The following is a 20,004-nucleotide window of genomic DNA, read 5'->3' on the forward strand; positions in this document are numbered from 1 at the left end:
TGAGCAGTCTAAATCTACAACATGGGACTAGGTTTGGCCTCTTGCCAAACTTATCTTATACTTCATATGCTCATCTTTACAGGAATGTCTGGCAGTGTTCTGTAAAGGCAGGGTATGTCTCAGAATAAACTCCTGTGCCTGAACTACACATCCATAATGAAGCATCTTGCAGCAGTTTTGATACGTAAATTCTGTGTCTGGCTTGTTTAACTGCGTTCTGAGAAGTAGTAGGAAGACCTTTCAAGGGCAGATCAGGGCAAAGGTGCACACACGCACTTGGTGGCCTTCCCATAACTGCATATTTATTGCAAGTGGCCCTGTGAACCCCCCCCCCCTCATTCCAGTGTGGTCCTATGAACCCTGAAAGCTAAAATTTTTGAAGTTTTACATGTTTGAATTGCAAGCTTTTTTTCTTGTCTTTTTAGATACCAAATAAAGGGGATTCTGAGCAGCAGAAGGATAACAGGTAATTGCATATTGTGCTTATGTGGTACGTTTTCTCTTAAGTATGTTGAGTAGGTTGTCATGAGTTGCGTGTATTGAGTACTTCATCCAGGAGAAAGATTTGTGCCAAGAGGTTAGTATAGGTCTCTTGGACCCCCACTCATTTTTGGAAGTGCTTCAGGTTATGTATTTTGCAGCCAGTCTGAAGTTCTAGAAGGCTGATACTTCCCTGTCTTCTCTCTCAATGTGCCCCTCAAAGACAAACTTACAGATGTCATGTCAACATGGTAAGCTTCTTGCAGCTTGTGTATATTAAGAGTATTGGGACAGTCTCAAAATGGTTGGTTAGATGCATATTAATGCTAGCTTTTTGTTACTTTTGTGAACATTTAAAACCAAAGAAAACCCATTTCTTGTACAGAGCACACACCTGTCATTATGTTTGCTCCACCAGGTGCATATCTGGGTGGTTTTCACTGCCGTAACATTTTAGGGGAAATTCTACTACATCAATACCCAAGCTTAGCAGCTTGGTGTGATTGACTGGAGATATGATTGTATAGATGGTGATATCTCGAGTGTAGTTCTTTGCCTCCCCATGAACAGACTACTTCCACAATTTTGTGACATGTGTCCCTCGCACACTCTGGTCTGGAAGATGGGTGCCCTTCCATCCCTTGGAAGGGGATGTTTCTGCATGCATTCCCCCCTTCCGATAATTCCAAAGTTCTGTTCAGCATTCAGCAGGACAAGAAAAAATCTTGCAGATAACGTTTTGGCTAAGACAGCATTAGTTCACTGGTGGCCATTGTTCAGAGAGAGATCCCATTTTGAAGCATCTGCTCGTGGGACTGAGTTGGGTGTTTGCCGCAATCTTGGTTGGGTGGGGATGTGCAGTGCCTGGGGTATCGCCTGATATTGGGCTGACAGCTCTCTCGTTAACTACAACAGAGAGGGATCTCTCATTACAGTCTCACTATTGGGTGGTCCTGTTGGTAAGACTACACTTGCATTCTTTGATTGCTGGCCTTTGAATGAAATGGGGCACAAGAATACATTTGATAGTATTTGTACCTGGTAAGATGAGTAAACCCTACTTGTAGAGTAGCTTTGTAGGGAGCCCTTCACTGGTTAAGTAAACTTAAAAAATGTATTTGATTTATTAAAGGAAGCGAGCTCACTCTCCAGAAGGCAAAGTGTCTGCAGGCGAGAAGAAGAAGAAAACTGAGGGGGAGACTCAAAAAGATGATGCAGAATTGGAATCTGACGATGAGGTGGTGAATGAAGAGGAGGCAGCAGAGATGCTTGAAAGTGCCAGCTCTGGTGATGAGGCAAAAGATGGAGATGACAAGAAATCCAAAGCTAAGAAAGCTGCACAAGCTGCTTCAAAGAAGAAGCTCCGAAAGGTAAGTCCCCCCCCCCCCCCTGCCGTTGTACTGTTAACGATTGAATACACTTTTTGTCACAAGATGACATTTCTGTTATTGCCTCAAGTTACTTCTGCACACCAGTTCAGCATCTGGTCCCCAATTTATTAGGGTTATGTCATCCAGTTTCAAGGAAGCTGCACTAACATTCTGTTTGGCCTTTCTCGGGTGTTTCATTGAATAGTGTCCCCTTTGGGGCATGTATCTAGTTACTCGCTTAAGTTGGCATGTCCAAAGGTTTCACCAGGAGAATTCTGGGCATAAGTACTGCCCTACACTGACTTGCTCTCAAGGCTGTCTGTATATAGTCTCCTACAGGGAATCTTTGCCTGGCGTGCAGGGCTTCCTCAGGCCCAGCCCTGACTTCTGTTGCACTTGCACAAAACAGCACCAGAAACACAGGGGCCAAGGCTCTGACCTTGTGACAGTGCTGGAGAGATGTCCCAAAAGATCCCAACACTGGAATAGGCTTCCCATCTGTGTAAAATTGAGTCTGACGAAACTGACAACTGGACAAAAAAATCAAGTTTACGTCCTTGACTAGTATGGTCAGTAACACCGTGTTACACGTCCTTACCTCCCTAATGGCCCCCCATTGATAGTGATGCTGTGGGGGGCGCAAGTGATTTAAGGTGCCTGGCTAGGTTCCCTTGGTGGGCATTAGCCTCGTAAAATCCTGTTTGGGTTTTAGTGCTAATGGGGTGGGGCAGGAGGGTGTTTTAACATGTCATCTTCAGTTTCAAGCACCATGGGAGGTTCTGAAGGCCAGTGGTTTTGGATAGAATAGACTTTGGCTATGTAGTGTAAACTGATCAGCCTTCATACCTGGATAGAGCCTGTTTTCTTTGCCATTCTATCTTTTTCCTAGAAAGTACAGCAGGACCCAGTGATTGCTCTGGTGTTCTGCCAGGTCGGTCTGTTTTGGGGAGGAGGTGGTCTGAAGATGACAAATGGCTTACTGCCACTTGTCCTGCAGAAAATTGATGCCAAAAAGAAGGGAGATTCTGCTTACTCTTGCTATTTCTTGCTGTCCATGGGCAACTGATACTAATTGGACAATTTTCCTGCAGGCAACCTGATTAGCTGATGTCATATTCCAATGTTTCAGTATTCTGCATATGGGTTTACTTTTCTCTTGCGTATGGCCAGTATACAAAAGATTTCAGTACCTTTTGAGGTGTGTGACCTCTGTGGCTGAGAACAAGGGTCATAAAAGTGACCTTGTTAATGCACCAGCCCTCAGAACTTTTCAGCTGCCAGTCGTATGCCAGGTGCTACTGCTGATGTTGGATTCAAGTAAGTGCCCCTCTGGGAACCTTTTCAGTCAGTCCTTTAAAATTGTATTGCCTGTTCGTTGTCCAGAAAGGAAGCATCAGTGCTGCTGCCAGATTCCTCACAAGAATGACCACACAAGTGCCTTTTCTGTTTTGGATGGTCATATGACCACAAGGCCTGCCCCATTTGCCAGAAGTTTGTACCCAAGACCCTGTGTAACCACTTGTATGCGTTAAACCTTTTACTTAGAAAATCGCCTTAAGCAGATTACCTTGGGAATGGAGGGCTCCTCAGACTTCAGAACTGCCAAAAAAGGCCAAGATGCTACAGCCTTCATCTAGTGCTGAGCCTTTTCCATCCGATTCTCAGCTTGTGTCATCGGCCTGTTAGAGGGAACCGGATCCGCTGCATCAGAGCAGGTACCACCACTGATGCCGCACAATCCTTAGACGAGAGCATGCCTGCTGTGGCTATACCGGCACTGATTTCCACTGGGGGTACCAGCGTTTTCTGAAGGCCCATCTGATTCCTTAGTCTCCAGATTCCAGGAATCACCTGCTAGGCCCCTTAAAAGAAAGGGGAGGGGGGAGCATATTTCTTCCTTTCCCGAAGGTATGCCCATTTAACAGGCTTTTTAGTCAAAGTATTTTTACATGGCCTTGAGGCTTACCTCCTAATGTTGGTGTTTACACATCCCCCTCGGCACCAGAGTCCTAGGTCTCGGACCTCAAACCCCATCTCTAGGGAAGAGGAAGACTTCTCTGATTCTTCAGAGGAATCCCTATCTTCACAGATTTCTTCCCCCCTTTGGGGTATGGCTCCCCTGAGGAATCTGTTAATCCAGATTGCCCAACAGAAGACTTGACATTTGGAAAATCCATCTCCAGGATGATGGAACACTTCCTCTGAAATGACTGGGATCCAAAAAAAATATGACCTCATTCAGGTGGGTTCTCCAAGCCCTTCTGCTGCTGCTGTTCCTATACTGCCTGTCTCAGCATCTATTAACCCAGACTGCCAACCTCCTGCTCCATGCAGACCAAACGGTCTTTACAAGGTGCCGGACACTGCTAAGCATCTTGTCCACCTGCTGATCAGCCACCATCTCTACATACAAGGCCTCTAAACTTCTGCCCACTACCACTATTCTGCCAGCTGATGGCCTGCAAAACAGTGGAGGGGGCTCTGTTAGTTTATACTTCTGCTACGTAGTCCTTCAGAGCGGCTAAGTACCAAACGTGCATGGCCAAGTATGCGTCCTCTATCTTGAGTAAACTCCTGGTGGATATTCCAGACTCTTCTGTCAAAGTATCTCTGTTTCTCTTCCTTCAAGGCCTAGGAAGCCCACCAGGAAACTGCCATCTACAGCTAGAGCATCTCTCTTCTAGCCAGAGACTGCCTTTTCAAGATGGGTCAGGTAGCATCTGACTACCTGCACCCCACATCACTGTCAGCCTGCCCCTTTCTACATCCCTGTGGCCAACCTCCCCTCGGACAAGTGTCCTGTCCATATTACAAAACAGTTTAATGTCCCGGATCACCCCTCCAAAAAAGTATCCCACAACCAGTTGCACCTTTTGCAACCGGTAGTGCAGACTCTGCTAGCTCAGGGCACCATCAAACTAGTCCCCTTGGCTGCAAAAGGAAGAGGAATCTAATCCAGGATCTTCCTGGTCCCCAATAAAGATGGACCCTGGAGACTTGTATTAAATCTCTCATCTCAGCCTTTTCTTAAAGGTCCCTACCTTCAGAACGCTGACTTTTTCCAGCCCTATTTCTTCTAGATTCCCCCAAGGGTTCATGGCAACATTCGACGTAAAGGATGTTTACCCCCCACATCCCAGTAAAACCAGCTTACAGGAAGTACCCAAGGTTCTTGGTGGTTCTCACTTTAGTTCTCTGCCTTGCCTTTTGGGCTGTCGACCGCTCCCAAAGTCTTCAAAATGCTTGGTCCCAGTGATGGCTTTTTGCAGGACAAAGGGGATAAAGCTTTTTCCTTAACTGGGCAACATGTTGATCCAGGCTGCCAGCCAAGAGACCCCTCCAAACTGCATATCCACATTGTAGTGGCCCTTCTGCAGTCGCTGGGATTCCAGCTTAACTTCCAAAATCCCATCGCCAGCCCAAGACATTGTCTTCTCCAGTGCAGGTTATGCTCTGATCTCCTGGAAGCATATCTACCACCCTTCAAAGTGATCTTGATGGAACATCATCTGGCCCTTCACTCCAGAGTTTGACAACAAAGCAGTTCCTCAGACTGCTGGACTACATGGCAGCCACCATCCCCATGCTACCTTTAACAAGACTGCATGAGAAAGTTGTAATTATATTCGATCAGTCTAGACACCGCTCCCATTCTCTGGAGCACAGGATGCCTCTTTCCTTGCGTGAAAAAAAATACAATGGTGGTTTTGGCACAAGTGCAATGCAACCCAGGTCTGCCCGTCCAACCACATCAGCCCACACAGGTTATGCAAACAGGCACCTCAGACTTGGGCTGGGGAGCAACTATGGCCCATCGAAGAGTGCAGGGACTGTGGACAAATCCTTACAAACTGGAACACACATACCCGATAGAGCAGCAATTCTTCTGGCCCTCTAGGCGTTTCTACCTTTTCTCCAGCAGGGCTTATTGAAGATTTGCACAGAACACCACTGTTGCGTTCTCAAGCAGGGAGAGACTGTCTTATTTGCTCTGTGGACTAGTCCTAGTTTGGAAATTTGCCACTTCACTGAGAATCACTTTACAGGTGGCCTAAATTTCCTCTACACAACTCCCAGGCAGTTTATCTGAGCAGAACTATCTCAAACTACCACAAATGGATGTTTCACAGAGATGTCTTAGATCTGGTCCACAGGTGTGTTATACCTCAAAAAGACATGTTTACCACCTCCAACAGGTAACTTCCTGGCTTTTGCACCAAGACACCAAAACCCCAGGCATTGGCAACAGATCCATTCTCAATCTCCTGGAAAGGGAAAATATCTGCATGCCCCCCCCCCCACTAAGTACCACAAAATTCATCAGGACACTCCAAAAAGTCTTGCTGGTGACTTACTGGCCCAGGCAGCACTACAGTTGTCCAAGGGCAATCGCCACAAGTTGCCCTCTGAGTGGACCTTCTCACACAACACAAGGGGTCACTGGTCCACCCATAGTGGCAGCTTCTACAACTCGCCCTGTGGCTGGTAAGATTCTGATTCCCCTTTGTACACCTGTACAATGAGGGTGTGCTGAATGCCCTGCAGAAGGCCAGGAAACCAAATAAAGTCTTATCTAAGTGGGAAAAGATTGACTTTTTGTTGTCGCAAGACAGCTGGACCAGCTCTCTAGCAAAAACTCCCTCTTACCTGTGAGTGATTGCAGCCTGGCTTGTCTTATCTGTCAAAGCTCACCTGTCTGCAATTTCAGAAGTCTTCCTCTGGATCCACCCTTGGCATCTGGGCTTTCTTCTAAGCTCTTCCTTAAGGGTGTACTTCCTGGTCCTCCCAGGAAACCCTCCCCTCCTGCTTGGGATCTTAAATACGTGCTTGAGAAACTTACACTCCCCACCCTTTGAGCCAGTAGATAACCCTTCTCTAAAACATTGCACATGGGAAAACTGTACTGCTAGTAGCCCTGACCTCAGCCAGAAGCGTATCAGAACTACAAGCCGTTATGGCTATTCCTCCCTTTCTAGTTTTTCACTAGGGCTACCCTTGGAACTAATCCGTCCTTCATGCCCAAGGTGGTGAATGACATATCCCTTAAACCAGGCCATACACTTGCCTGTTTTTGCCCAACCCAAAGTGGGACAAAGTACTGCGCTTCCTGGATGTGCATAGACAAATCTGTTTTTTACCTGCATAAACCACGTCCATCAGGCAGGCTGAACAACTCTTTTTATATCCTTCCACTCTAGAGCCCTGGGAAGGCAATGTCCAAGCAGACCATCTCTACTTGAATTTCGAAGGCCATCAATTTCTGCTACCAATTCCATGGCAAGTCTCTGCAAGGGCAGTTAAAGCACATCCCACCAGAGCATTTAAGGGTCTGGACACCTACTATCCTGGAGGCAGCTACTTGGTGGTCTGTTCACACCTTCACCATACACTACAAACTTGACCATTTCTAGATCCAGGCCAGGGTATCCTCCATGGTGCTCTCCTATTGCAGTGAGCTCTGGCACTTTTCCTTATGCGGAATACTGCAACATGTGAATGGAAGGACATAAAAAAAAGCAGTGTAAAATCTTACTGTAACCATAGATGTTCTCTTCCATGTTGCAGTATTCCTGTTGGGCTACGTTTCCCTGTCTGGGTGGCACAGGACTGGCTCAGACTGAGCCTCTCCGTTCTGAGGGCTGGTGCGTGCTGACTTCACTTATGGCCCTTGTTCCCTCTGCTACGTCAGATGTCACATGCACCGTAGTGGGACTGAACTCTTGTATTACTGGCTATACGTACGTGACGAGTAAACCCGTATGCAAAATAACTGCAGCACGGAATAAAAGGACATCTATGGTTATGGTAAGATTTTACACTACTTTTCTTTCTCATCTGCGAAGATAAAGAACTGTTCAAAACTAGTGCTAGATGGTTCTCTTGCTATTTGTTACACAAGGCACTTCAGGCAGGGGTAGGACCCATTCCTCTAGTGTTCTGGCTTTGGTGCCTTTCTGGAAAGGACTAATCTCTCTTATTTGAGGCATCAACTTAGCCCTCCATATTACTGCAAACTGGATTTCTTTTCTGGGTCCAGAAAAAATATTTTGTTCAGGATTTTGTCTTCTCCATTAGCTTTTTAAACGAGGAGACCAAATCCTTAAACTAAGAAACAAAACCTGGAATACATAGCGTAATACCAAGTCCCCCCTCGACCGCATTAAATTCCAACAGCAAAGAAATCTGACCAAAAAAACAATAACCCTAGACAAAAAAAATTACTACTGCCAACTACAAAACAAACACCAAAACAATCCCCAAAAATTCTGGGCCAGTTTAAACAATCTACTCCACCCAGGTAAAAGCTCAACTCCTACCCCAGAAAAACTATCAGATAAGAGCCCAGAGGAAGTAGCCAATTCCTTTAATTCCTTCTTCACGGACACAATACAATCCCTTGCCAATCAACTATCTACCAATTGCCCCCAGTTAACAGATATCCCCCAAATGTCCATACCTATCTTTAAATTTCAACCTGTCCCCACTGCCTATATTTGCTCACTACTGAAGAAACTTAAACCAACCACTCTCTCTGCCGACCTTCTCCCATCCGAATATCTACAAAAAGCTGCTGATGTCATAGCTTACCCTATCTCTATTCTTATCAATCGTACCTTGACTGAAGCCAAACTTCCCTCAAACTTCCCTCAATATGGAAAATATTCTATGTGATACCACTCCATAAAGGAGGCTCATCGACGGAACTATCAAATTACAGGCCCATAGCCATATTGTCACCTTTCTCCAAAATCATGGAGAAATGTGTGCATCGACAGCTCCTTTACTATCTAACCCAAAACAACCTACTCCAGTTCTCAACATGGCTTTAGGCCACACCATAGTACAACCACTGCTCTCCTCTCGTTTATTGAAACAATTAATCTCAACCGGAATAACAAAAAAATATCGTCAGCTCTCTTTTTGGACCTATCAAAGGCCTTTGATATGGTGAACCATCAACTACTACACAATACCCTAAAAAATCTCCATCTAGACAACATAACCCTAGATTGGTTTCAAGCCTAAGATAGACAGCAAGCTGTACTCTGGCAGAACAGGCTCTCTAGCCTCCTATCTAATACCATAGGAGTTCCTCAAGGTTCCATACTGGGACCTCTCCTCTTTACTGTTTTTATTAATGACCTCTATAAAGCCATCCCAGATGCCACATGCATTCAATATGCTGACAATTCGACGTTAGTCTGTTCTGATTCATCCCCAGTTAATTTACTATCAAAAACCCAATCATGCTTTACAGCAGTTGAAAATTGGTTACTAGGACATCGACTTATTCTAAATCCAAATAAAACCAAACTGTTAATCTTCTACCCCACTCACAAGATCATACCCACACCCTTCCATATCCAATCCAAAAATGGGACAATCATCTCCCCTGACTCCCACACTAAACTTCTGGGAGTGACCATTGACAATAAACTTAAATTTGATATCCATATTAATCAAACTGTTAAAACCGTTAACAAAAAACTTGATCGCTCTATCGAATAAAATCCTTTCTTACCCCAATAGCAAAAATAACCACTGCCCGCTCCCATCTCCTCTCCACCCTCTTATATGCTTCCCCTATTTTCACAAATCTTAACACTACTGAATTAAACAAACTTACATGTTGTTATAAGCATATTGCAAGATTTGCAACTGGCACACCCTATAGAACCCATCATTGTATCAACCTACAAAGCCTGGGTTGGATCGAATTCCCCAACCTTCTACAGCAGAGCCAACTCTTTAGTAGCATTTAAAATTCTTAATCTGACAAAACCCCTGCACTGAAACTTAATCAAACCTTACAACAATCTCAATAGTTTACGCTCTTCAAACAAACTACTAGCTCAAATGGTAAAATCCAACAACTCAGGGGGTGATGCCCTCTTTGCCAATGCCATAGGAAAAATCTGGAACTCCCTTCCATCCAGCCTCACCACCATTTCCTCCATAAAACTCTTCAAAAAGAGACTAAATAACTACCTTCAGATACACTGGCTATGCCAATGTATAAGCCCAGTCTGACTTCAACTAAACAAGAATTTTTCCTCCTCCCTTTAGGACCAATGACGGTACCACTACCACTTCTCTCTTCTGTCTTCCCTCTTATCCTCTTCTATATAATTTCCCTAGTCCTATTATCCTATTTAATTCCTGCTACTACTATCCGAAAGGTCTACCTAAAAGGAAAAAGTCTGTTAAGTTTTTGTGTTCTTTTTTGAATATTTTTTTCATTATATGTCTTGAGCAATGAGTAGAAATATTCTAAAATGTCTCATTCTTGTGTAAAATACTTAAGTGAACATACTGTATTATATCAACATAGTGTATTCTTATTTGCTTATACGTGGAGCTTTTCTCCCCGGGCCTCCGCTGAAAATGGACATGTATCCAGTCGGACTCTCCCGGTTAACAAATGTAAAATAAAATAAAAAATAAAATAAATAAAATAAATTAACTCTTGGTCTATTCAGCCCAAATAAAGTTTGCATGGCTTATTTTGCAAGGGTTTTTCATCTTTAGTGCATTTCATCACAACTTGGTGATTTCTAGCTTGGATAACCTAAAGGTATTTGGTGCCAGAAATCAATTTCCTTAGGATAGGGAACCTCCACTTGTAGGAGCTGTTCACCATGGGGATGTAAAAGAAGGTTACCCTCCCCAAGGAGAAGGTTGATTACTGTAGTCGAGGGAGCACCACTCGCTTGGTGCTTATAGGTGTTTCCTCCATGTGGGACTAGTGATGCAGCAGTTGCAACCTAGCTCCGCTATGGAAAGTATGGTTTTAAAAATGGACTGACTACCAACATGGCTGCTTAGGATTGGGGTAGGATGTGGGGTTTTACTCTTGTATTTACCACAATACAGCACTAGGGCACAATCCCAAGAAAAGGCCGACAATCGAAAGAATGTCTACATGCTAAGTATATGGGTTGGGTTATTTTCTCAATGTTTGGGGGGTTATTTTCTCAATGTTTGGGAAAACACCTTGGGAAAACTGGGTGTTAACTAACACTATGTATACTAAAGTTGTATTTCTAATCAAGCATAATGTTGGGTTACTCTGTGCCCCTTTCTAGACTAAACGTGGAAGCTTTCCAGGGCACATGGATGACTTTGTTACACTTGATGAAGTTGGAGATGATGAAGAGGCTAAAGCTGTATTGACTGAAGAGGAAAGAGCAGCTCAAGGTCTTTCAGAAGCGGAAGAGGGTGAAGATGAAATGGAGTGCAGCATTGGACCATACCAACCCAGTGTTTCTGTTGGTAAGCTTTCTGCCTTTCTTTTGAGGACCTATCAGCACTTTTTCTTAGATGTGTGTTGCCCTTTTAATTTTTCAAAAATCTAAATGGACACATTTAGGGATATTTTGTGCATAGGTCCCAACACTTGAACGTAATGTGCTAGTTATTTGCCAATTTCTTGTTGCCTGCATGGTTGTCATTCCTCTGAGTGCAGATACTGTATTCAGTTAAGTGGTTCCTAGATATGTAGCCTACGAGACTATTGACCAAATTTCCAGTTGCCCCAACATGTCTTGACTTAAGGTTGCACAGTATGCATATGAAGGCTGTGGAAATGGTGTATTGGAGGAACTAGCTTGCTAATTTTGTAGCCTTAACTTGGTCTGAGAAAGCTTCCACGTTCTGTTGTATTCAGGGCCTTGAGTAAATATTGCAGCAGTGCTGTGTGCAGGGTATGGTATAAACGCAATCAGGATGTGATGTCACTCATTCTTAGACTATGGGTTTCTGATCTGACTTGGCCATTCTCCGAGCTGAAGAATTGAAGCTTGAGCTCCTGCTATCCTACCCATAATGCCTTCTTCCCCAGTCTACCTCCTGTTTGTAGAGTTAGCTTAAAGGCTTCATCGCTCCAGAGCTCTTTCGGTGTTTGATTCTCTTGTCAGAGTGTGAGTTTAGCTAGCATTAGTTACTTATTGCTATTTTCTTTCCTACTCTGACTCGTGTGATCATAGTTTGTCCGAGATTGGTAACAGGTCTTACCTGCCTTTAAAGTTGTGATCAAATACCTTACCTTGCCATTGATGCCAACAGAATGGTCATTGCATGTTTACATAAAACATTCAACATAATCATTTTAATTTCTTTTAATGATCCGTATCAACCATTGAGCCATATTCAAAACCAGCTCATAACGTTGTCATTCCATGGCACTGTTAATGTATGCATCAAGGTTGCATGCCTTAAAGTCAGGGTTACCACGAGCTGCATATTCGATAAAAACACAAACCTCAGATGGATTAAATGGCCACAGCCATGTGTTTGTTGCCATTTACTGCCATTTACTGCCAATGACCTTTTTCTAATGGAAGCCAATTGTTATGAGATGTGTTCAAGGCAGGAACGTTGCGGAGATAATTGTGCATTCCCCTAACCTACAGGACAACAGACAGCACTGTCTATATCCAGCCCTTCTGATTCAACATACCGCATTGTAACCTTTTTCATTTTCACAATCTGTTCCTCTGGGCCGTCTTACAATCTGCCAAGGAGCCATTGCCGGGCTGGCACATCCACTGGCAACAATCCCTTGGGGGCTGTCTGGCCTGTGGAAGGTCCAGCTAAAGTCCTGGGATGCACGTGGACGCACAACCTTGGCCTCTTACCTTTTTGTCCTCGGCTTGCATAACTGACAATCTAGCCTAACTTTTCTCTTAGCCAGAGGAGATGAAAACCTGAAAAAACAGGAAATTCCTTCACTACCCCTTGTGCGATCTCCTTTGCAGGTCACCGGGTTCAAGTACCTTACCTGGCCCTAAACTGGCAACTACACCCCAGCTTTTAAGGGGGGGGGTGAGGCAAGCTGCCAAGGTAGAGCTCAAGACTGATTTGCTTTACCAGCCCTTTCAAGCCTCCTGGACAGCCCAGCCCTCCTACCTATTCTGATCCTCCCTCTTCTCTGCCTCCCCCCACTGAAACCAGAGACCGAGCTGACCTGCCTTGGACAAATGACCTGCTTGCTGCTATTTGGCTTGCCAGCCATTGTTCGGCAACAATCCCTTGGGGCTGTCTGCCCTGTGGAGGGTCCTGCTAAGAGTCCTGTGACCCCCCCCCCCCTTGCCTTTCCTGTCATCTGTCACCGAAGGGAGGATATTCCTCCTGTCAGCACATCTCATCCTATTCTATGTGAATGCCCTTCAAAGCTAAACCTGCTTGCAGTTCCTTATAAGACCCCCCCAAACCTTTTTCAGATTAATGAAACCCAGTCCTTACTATACCTGTCTGGCCACCAGACCCGAACGTTGGGGTGAGGAATGTGCAACCCATTAATGTCCTGTAACCTTTTCCATAAGATTTGTCATTCTTTCTACAGCTTTAATGGACCTAGCCCCTTTACATTTTTTCTCTATCCCTTCTGACCAACAAATAGCTTGTGGCCAGCATTCATATATGCAGTATACCTCTTGTACCATCAAACCAATTAGATCTTTTATTGGATGTTGACAAAATCATTACCCCCTAGCTGCAGGAGATTTACTGGTTCTTGTTGCTTGTAGAACTGCCCTAAGATGGTGCCACTGCATTCCTGATGCACCAAACTGCTTTGCCAGAAGCTCTTTTTCCTCTCTGGAAGGAGAAACCCCTCCTGCCTTGGACTCGAAACCCCTCCTGCCTTGGACCCAGCAGTGGAGTCTCTGAATAAATGAATGATCCACTACCCAGATGCATTTCCGATCCAATGATGTGTGAGCTGAAATACGAAGTTAAAGATGTTTATACCTTGATGTGTGAGCTGAAATACGAAGTTAAAGCTATTTATACCTTGCATAGCTTTTATAGGCATTGGACTTCCACCTGCCCATTCTCATAATGTTGGCCTGTGAAGCCCCCATTGCATGTGCATATGGGGCTGCACCTATTTGAAAGAATGTAATGTATATTTGTCTAGGCCACTCAACTAATTGCCTCCTTTAAAACTGCTCTCACCTGATAACTGTCAGGTTCACCTTGTTGACTAAAAGAATGGACCATCCAACCTACCCCTATGTTTGCTGTACTCTAGTAGCATTTTAGCAGTGTCACATTCTAAACCCTTTGGGGTAACCACTCTTGCCCACTGACCTTTGCCTTCTTGATCCATTTTGGGTTTAGCCACATAAACCCAAGTGACCTCCCCAAGCAAATGTACATGTGCCAGTGGTAAAACTGTCCATTGACCGACCTTCTTGTTTGGACAATTTTAGACCATCTAAATGCCCCACAAAAATCCCACCCCTGAATAATGCTACCTCGTAAGAAGAAAAACTTTTGAAACCCCAATCCACAGTTTACGTAATACAGCTGGACTTTCTTATCAATCCTTTAGGGTGTTTGTTTCCACCATCCCTTAAACATTGTCCGTACTTGAAATGTGTTAAATCCTTCAAACCCACAGCCTGATGAAACCAATTAAAGGCTGACAATATGCTTCTCACACTTCCCAAAGTCAATAGTCTTTCTTTCATTACCAAAATGTAGGCCCTGATTTTGGTAAGGTGGAAATTGCCATACTTGTTTCCAGCCTCTCTAATTTGGTCTGCAAAAATTGCTGTATGCATTTAGTGTACCTTACTCTTGTCCTCCACTGAGTGCATTCTAAATTAGCTACCAATCTCGTCTGCTCATAAAGCCCATAAATGGCACTTGAACCGGAGAAAGTTTCGCATTTAGAACCAGGAACCGGATCCACTGCAAACGAGAGGGAGTCAGCTAATGAGTTAATGCCTGGAATGTGTTGTGCCTTCATCGTGGCACTTTACCACACCTTTACCCCCAGCTGATTATTGAGTATGTGTACGCTATTGTCTGAGTGAAGCCAACCCACTCATTTGCACACTCCATATTTCCAATGCAACCACTACTGCCACTACAATTTGAAGTGTTTAACCTACTTTTTTTTACCTGAGATGGCCATGCAACACTGAGCCACTGACCTTGAAAATAATCCCTAAAGCCAATTTCCCCCCTGCTGCATCTGTAAGCAACTGAAGGGATAGTTGGTTGTCTCCTGCCAAATTGCTGTCCCATTGTAATCTGAAAAACTCAACCACACTAAATCCTTAGTGCCCTGTGACCACCTAATCCGGTTGTGTGGCTTTGTGCACCCCGACCCTTTAGCAGCCAAACTCCTCATAAATCGCATGCCCCACACATCACTTTGCGTGCAAAGTTCATCAGCCCTACTAATTCTTGGTCCTGTGTACCACTTAAAGGGACGTGGCAAGCAAAAGTTTATTCTGTGGGGGGGGGGGGATGAGAAATGAAACTTGCCTTGGTTGCGCAGTTTGTCTTCCGGATGCCATGCACTGATGCCTAAAATTACATTGTAATTGGTTCCAGTAATGGCCAGGTGGGTTAACTTACCGAAATTAAGTGTGCATACATATACACGTATGTCCATACACACACAAACACAAAGCTATTTAATATATGCATACATATATAAATATATACAGAAATATCCATAACATATGTACATATTTTGCCACACACAAGCACACACCATATTCATATCTATACATATATTGCAAATATATAATGCATGTATGTACACCTACGTAGCTATACACACATAGGTAGGTACTGGGTTATCGGCCCTAGGGCCCATACAAGCCTAGCCAAAAAATGTACCCTGGCTTTCGCCACCCAAGAAAATTATTTTCCTGTGCCCCTGTCGAGCAGAGCCACAGAAGTGATCCCCGGGGTGCATTTCCCATCCAATCAAGATTTTTCTTGAGTGCTAATGAGGAGTTCTGTTTGACATGGGTAGTCTGTTCCAGAGTATACTCTGGGACAGGAATCTGTCCCTCCAGCATATTCTGTTTATTGTGGTGACAAGGTTTAGGTCCCTAGAGCGTGTAGCTCTGAGGGATTGGGATTTCTTTAAGTGGAGCATGTCCAACAGCTCTGGGTTTGACATAGCTTTGTATGTTAGGCAGAGATCGCCCCTGAGTAGGCGATATGCGATGGAGTAAAGCTGTAGGTTTTTGGGACTGTCTGCATAGGGCATCTGTTTTAGGCCAGTAATCCTCTTTGTGAGGTATTTCTGTGGTCTTTCCAGTTGTTGTAGAGGTCTTGAGGTACATGCCAAAAATGGTGTTTTACTCTAATGGGTCTGAGTGATTAGTAGAGGGGAACAATGACAACTTTTTTTTTTCTGCACAAGAATCCTTTTGTGATGAGATGAGCCACATAGGATGTCCTGACCACTGTGGCGATGTGATTATCAAAGATGAGACTACTGTCCACCTGTGTCCCAAGGTCTCTGTACAAATATCTATACCTGTATAAATACACACCTGCGCAAATATCTGTACACCTGTATAAATACACGTGTCTGTCAAACTTCTTGTATCAACATATCACCCCAGATGGGACTCAAACCTACAATCCCTGGCTTATGCCTTGAGTATTACTGCATACTTTGAGTCACCTGTGACTTCTTGCAAAATGAGATACAAAGCAGGGAGATAAAAGAAAGGTGCTCAGAACTGGTATAGCCAGCACACCATAACTTTCTATCACCAGATCCTGTGACAGTGTAGATATTTATAAAATCTTGCAAATGCTCCCAGAACTATTGCCACAACCTGTAAAGCATTTGTGCCCCCTTTTGTGAGATACTAACCCCTGGTGTCTGCTGCCTAAAAAAAATGGATCCTCAACAAATATCCGACAGCACCACATGGTGGCACTATATCTCCGTACAAACTTGCAAATAAACTATTAATGTTCTTTGTGTTTCACTGTTGCAGTCATCACACTTGGTTATCTGCCTGCAGGTAGCCCTCAGTCTGCCCAAGTACCAGAGTCTTGGGATTTTTGCATCAGATGCTGTTGCTTCTTCCATGACGTCAGGTATAAAACATGCAGCCGGCACCATTGCATCAGCTTTTTTTGCTGTGCGGGAGCCTGAAAATACTGGTCGGCCGCTACCTGAAATTTTCATTTTTCGAGTTTCAAACCTGAAGTCTTCTAAAGCGAAGTACCCCATTGGGATTCTTTTTTTTTCTTGCTCTAACAGATGTCGGAAAATTAACAATTGTCCATGCCTGTGGAAAGCAAATACCTCAAACTTTCATTTTTACTGCGTCGCCTGTTTAGGCCAAGACCATGACGTTCCTTGCTGTCTGTTTTGTGCCTTGTTTAATGCCCGTGTCATCTGGCTATCTTAGTTGCTAAATTCTTTCTCAGTATTCCTAAATGGCTTCAGTAAGCCACCCGACCACCGATCTTTGGGGAAAAAAACCTAATAAAGACAGACCGCATAGGTCCAAAGCTGCTGCTGATGCTTTCGTTAAGCTAGTCGCCAGTCTGCTGGTCCTCTGTGAGGTGCCTCTGCTGAGACCCATTTGGAGTCTGGTATGCTGCGAGATGCTTCTTCGATTATGGAACTTGTGGATGTCTACCTTGGATGGATCTGGAGCTGCTGTGCAGGCACCAGCTTCTGAGGACTTCCTTTCAGACTAAAACGACAGTTTCTCAGCCCCAGAGTTTGCACTACACCTAGAAAGCACATGCTCAAGCTCCCATGCCACAGAAACAAATGCTTAGAATGGCTAAAGACCTTATAACTGTAAGCCTTCCCCATTTCCCTTCTGATTCAACAGACCATAAGTCCGATGACTGATCCCTCTGATTACCAGGACATACCCTTATCTACCTATGAGGATTTAGATACAGAGGATTCCATTCCCTCTGCCTCCCCTCCAGAGGACTTTTCTTTTGGTGAAACCTTGCATACCTTAAGAGCATTTCTGCTGGGAATGCCAGGACTACCCACAGTCCAAAAAGAGACTGAGAATTTTTAGACTTGCCGCAGCACAGGCCTGTAGCTTGCCCCCCCTGTCCTGGATCTTCATGGAATCTAGTCTTTCTCCTGATACTTTACCAGCAGCTCCTAGAAAACCTGACTGGTACTACAGGGTACCTGACTTTCACAAATTTCTCTAGGTCCCTGGGAAATTGTCTCTGGATCCACAGTGGGATTCTTAAAGGTATGGCTACTACAGCCAAAAATCCTATACCCCTTCAGACAGGGATTCGAGGGCTTTTAGACAGAAAATTAACAAGTTAATGCATTCTGCAAACCCAAGTCAGTAAACATACTTTGCAGTGTGGTTTTGATGCCTTGGAAACATCTTACAGGGCAGCTGTCACTGGGTCTGTACTGAAGACATGCCTGACTGAAGGAACAAATCTTGCCAGACCATGTCGAAGCAAAATTATCAGAAGCTCCATTAAACCAGGAATGTTTGGCACAAAAGCAAAAGAGGTTCTTAAAAGACGGAGGAAAAAGCTTAATCTATGCAAACTTAAGATTTCTTACAGGTACAGCCACCTAGATTCAGTAGGTATTGGACTTCAAAAAACTGATCATTTCCAGTCCCTACCAGGTGGTCTTATCCCAAGCCTAAGGGCAACAGACCACAAAGGCTACAGTCTCCTAGTACGTAAAGATCTAAACAATGGAGTGCTTCCCCCCTCAAAGACTGGGATTGGTAAGCCACCACCTTATGGAAAAAAATTCACAATGACACTTCATCATCCTTCTCGCCCATGCCCAAGTACTTGCACCCCTATGAGGAAAACTTGCCCTGCATGTAAAAAAATGGATGTCCATTACCCAGGACCAATGGGTCAAACATGGTGTCCCAGGGATACAGATTCTACTTCCACTCACTGTCAACCCCAAGTGGGTTGCCAGACCTTTCTCCAAACCAGTGGGCAGAGGCTCACAAGTATTTTCTCCTCTGTATTGGGGCTATTCATCCTGTTCAGTAGAGCAAGGAGGACGGTGTTTCACTGTTCCTGGTGCCCAAAAAAGATGGCTCTTGGCGCCCTGTCCTGGACTTGTCTATTCTCAACACCTTCCTGATGGTCCCAAAATTCAAAATGCTTGCACTACAACAGATGGTTCCTATGCTAGCCAAGGACTCCTGGCTAGTCACCCTAGACCTAAAAGAAGCTTATCTGCACATCCCACAAGGGAATCTTGCAGGAAATATCTATGTTTCGGGGAAGGCTCTGTGCACTCAGTTCTCTGCACTTCGTTTTGGTTTATCTACTGTGCCCAGGGTATTCACAAAGTGCTTGGCTCCAGCCATTGCATACTGCAGGCACGGATTTTGAAATTTATCCGTACTTGCCTTATTCAGGCGGACAGTCAGGAATTGCTACTTCAGCACATGGCATTTGTAAAGAGACTCCTAACTTTTCTGGGGTACACCAACAAAAAATCTGATCTGGTGCCCAGCCAAAAGATTGTATTCCTGGGAGCAAACTTTAACAACTTCCCAGGTGGCATTCCTTACTCCAGAAAAGCAGGTTTATTTGACAAACTAGCTATCTACAAGAAAAATACTGCAAGCTCTAGGGTTCATGGCCTCATGCATTCTACTAATTCTATATGCAAGACTGCATATGAGGAAACTTCAGTTGTACTTGGTCTCTGGTGCCAACGTTCTTGGGACCTGGAAATTATTCCTATCATTCCTTGTCTAGGGACAAAGTTCCTTTGGTGGGTAGAGGCTTGCAACCACCACAAGGGACTCCTTTCACTCAACCCCTTGCCACCCAAACCCTAACAGACTATGCCTGAGGGGCTCACATGGTTGGCAAATGCATTCAAGGCAAATTGAGCCCAGGACATATTCACCTACATATCTATTAAAAAGAAATGTTAGCTGTACAGAATGCTCTGACAGCCTTCAAATGCCTTATCCTTCCAGGACAACTATTGATACAGGCACCACAATTATGTGGTACATAAACAAGCAGGGGGAACTCATTCAACCCACTCTGCAGTTTAGCCATGGCCCTGTGGAACACAGCCTTGAGTAACCAAGTGCACCTGCAAGCTCAATTCCTGCCAGGCAAACACAATTCACTGGCAGACTTGCATAAATCTACTGGAACCAAACTCATTCAAACTTCTAACCCACAGGCGGGGGACACCAGAGGTGGACCTCTTTGCCACCCCCTTCCCCAAAACCATCAAATGAGCAAAATTTGCACCAGAAATCCCCACAATTACAATCCTTTATTGCACCGGATTGGCCCTGCCAGCCCTGGTAACCACTCTTATGCAGTCTGGCAGCAGTGCCACCCTGGCACCTACATCAGACCCCCCCCCACCTTCCTG

The 20,004-nt window shown here is 44.6% G+C and overlaps 1 protein-coding gene across 3 annotated transcripts in view; it reads left to right on the plus strand.

Moving 5' to 3' along the window:
- MATR3 (matrin 3) overlaps positions 1–20,004 on the plus strand; it is a 67,154-nt gene that overhangs the window by 35,355 nt on the left and 11,795 nt on the right. For all 3 annotated transcript variants that reach the window (XM_044068992.1, XM_044068994.1, XM_044068993.1), the window contains 3 exons: positions 426–466; positions 1,613–1,850; positions 10,937–11,123. In XM_044068992.1, the coding sequence (XP_043924927.1) occupies positions 426–466; positions 1,613–1,850; positions 10,937–11,123 (466 nt within the window). The remainder of the gene's footprint in view (positions 1–425; positions 467–1,612; positions 1,851–10,936; positions 11,124–20,004) is intronic.

The sequence above is a fragment of the Protopterus annectens genome, chromosome 4.part0 (assembly GCF_019279795.1).
Source record: "Protopterus annectens isolate FY-2018-M chromosome 4.part0, PAN1.0, whole genome shotgun sequence".
NCBI lineage: Eukaryota > Metazoa > Chordata > Ceratodontiformes > Protopteridae > Protopterus > Protopterus annectens.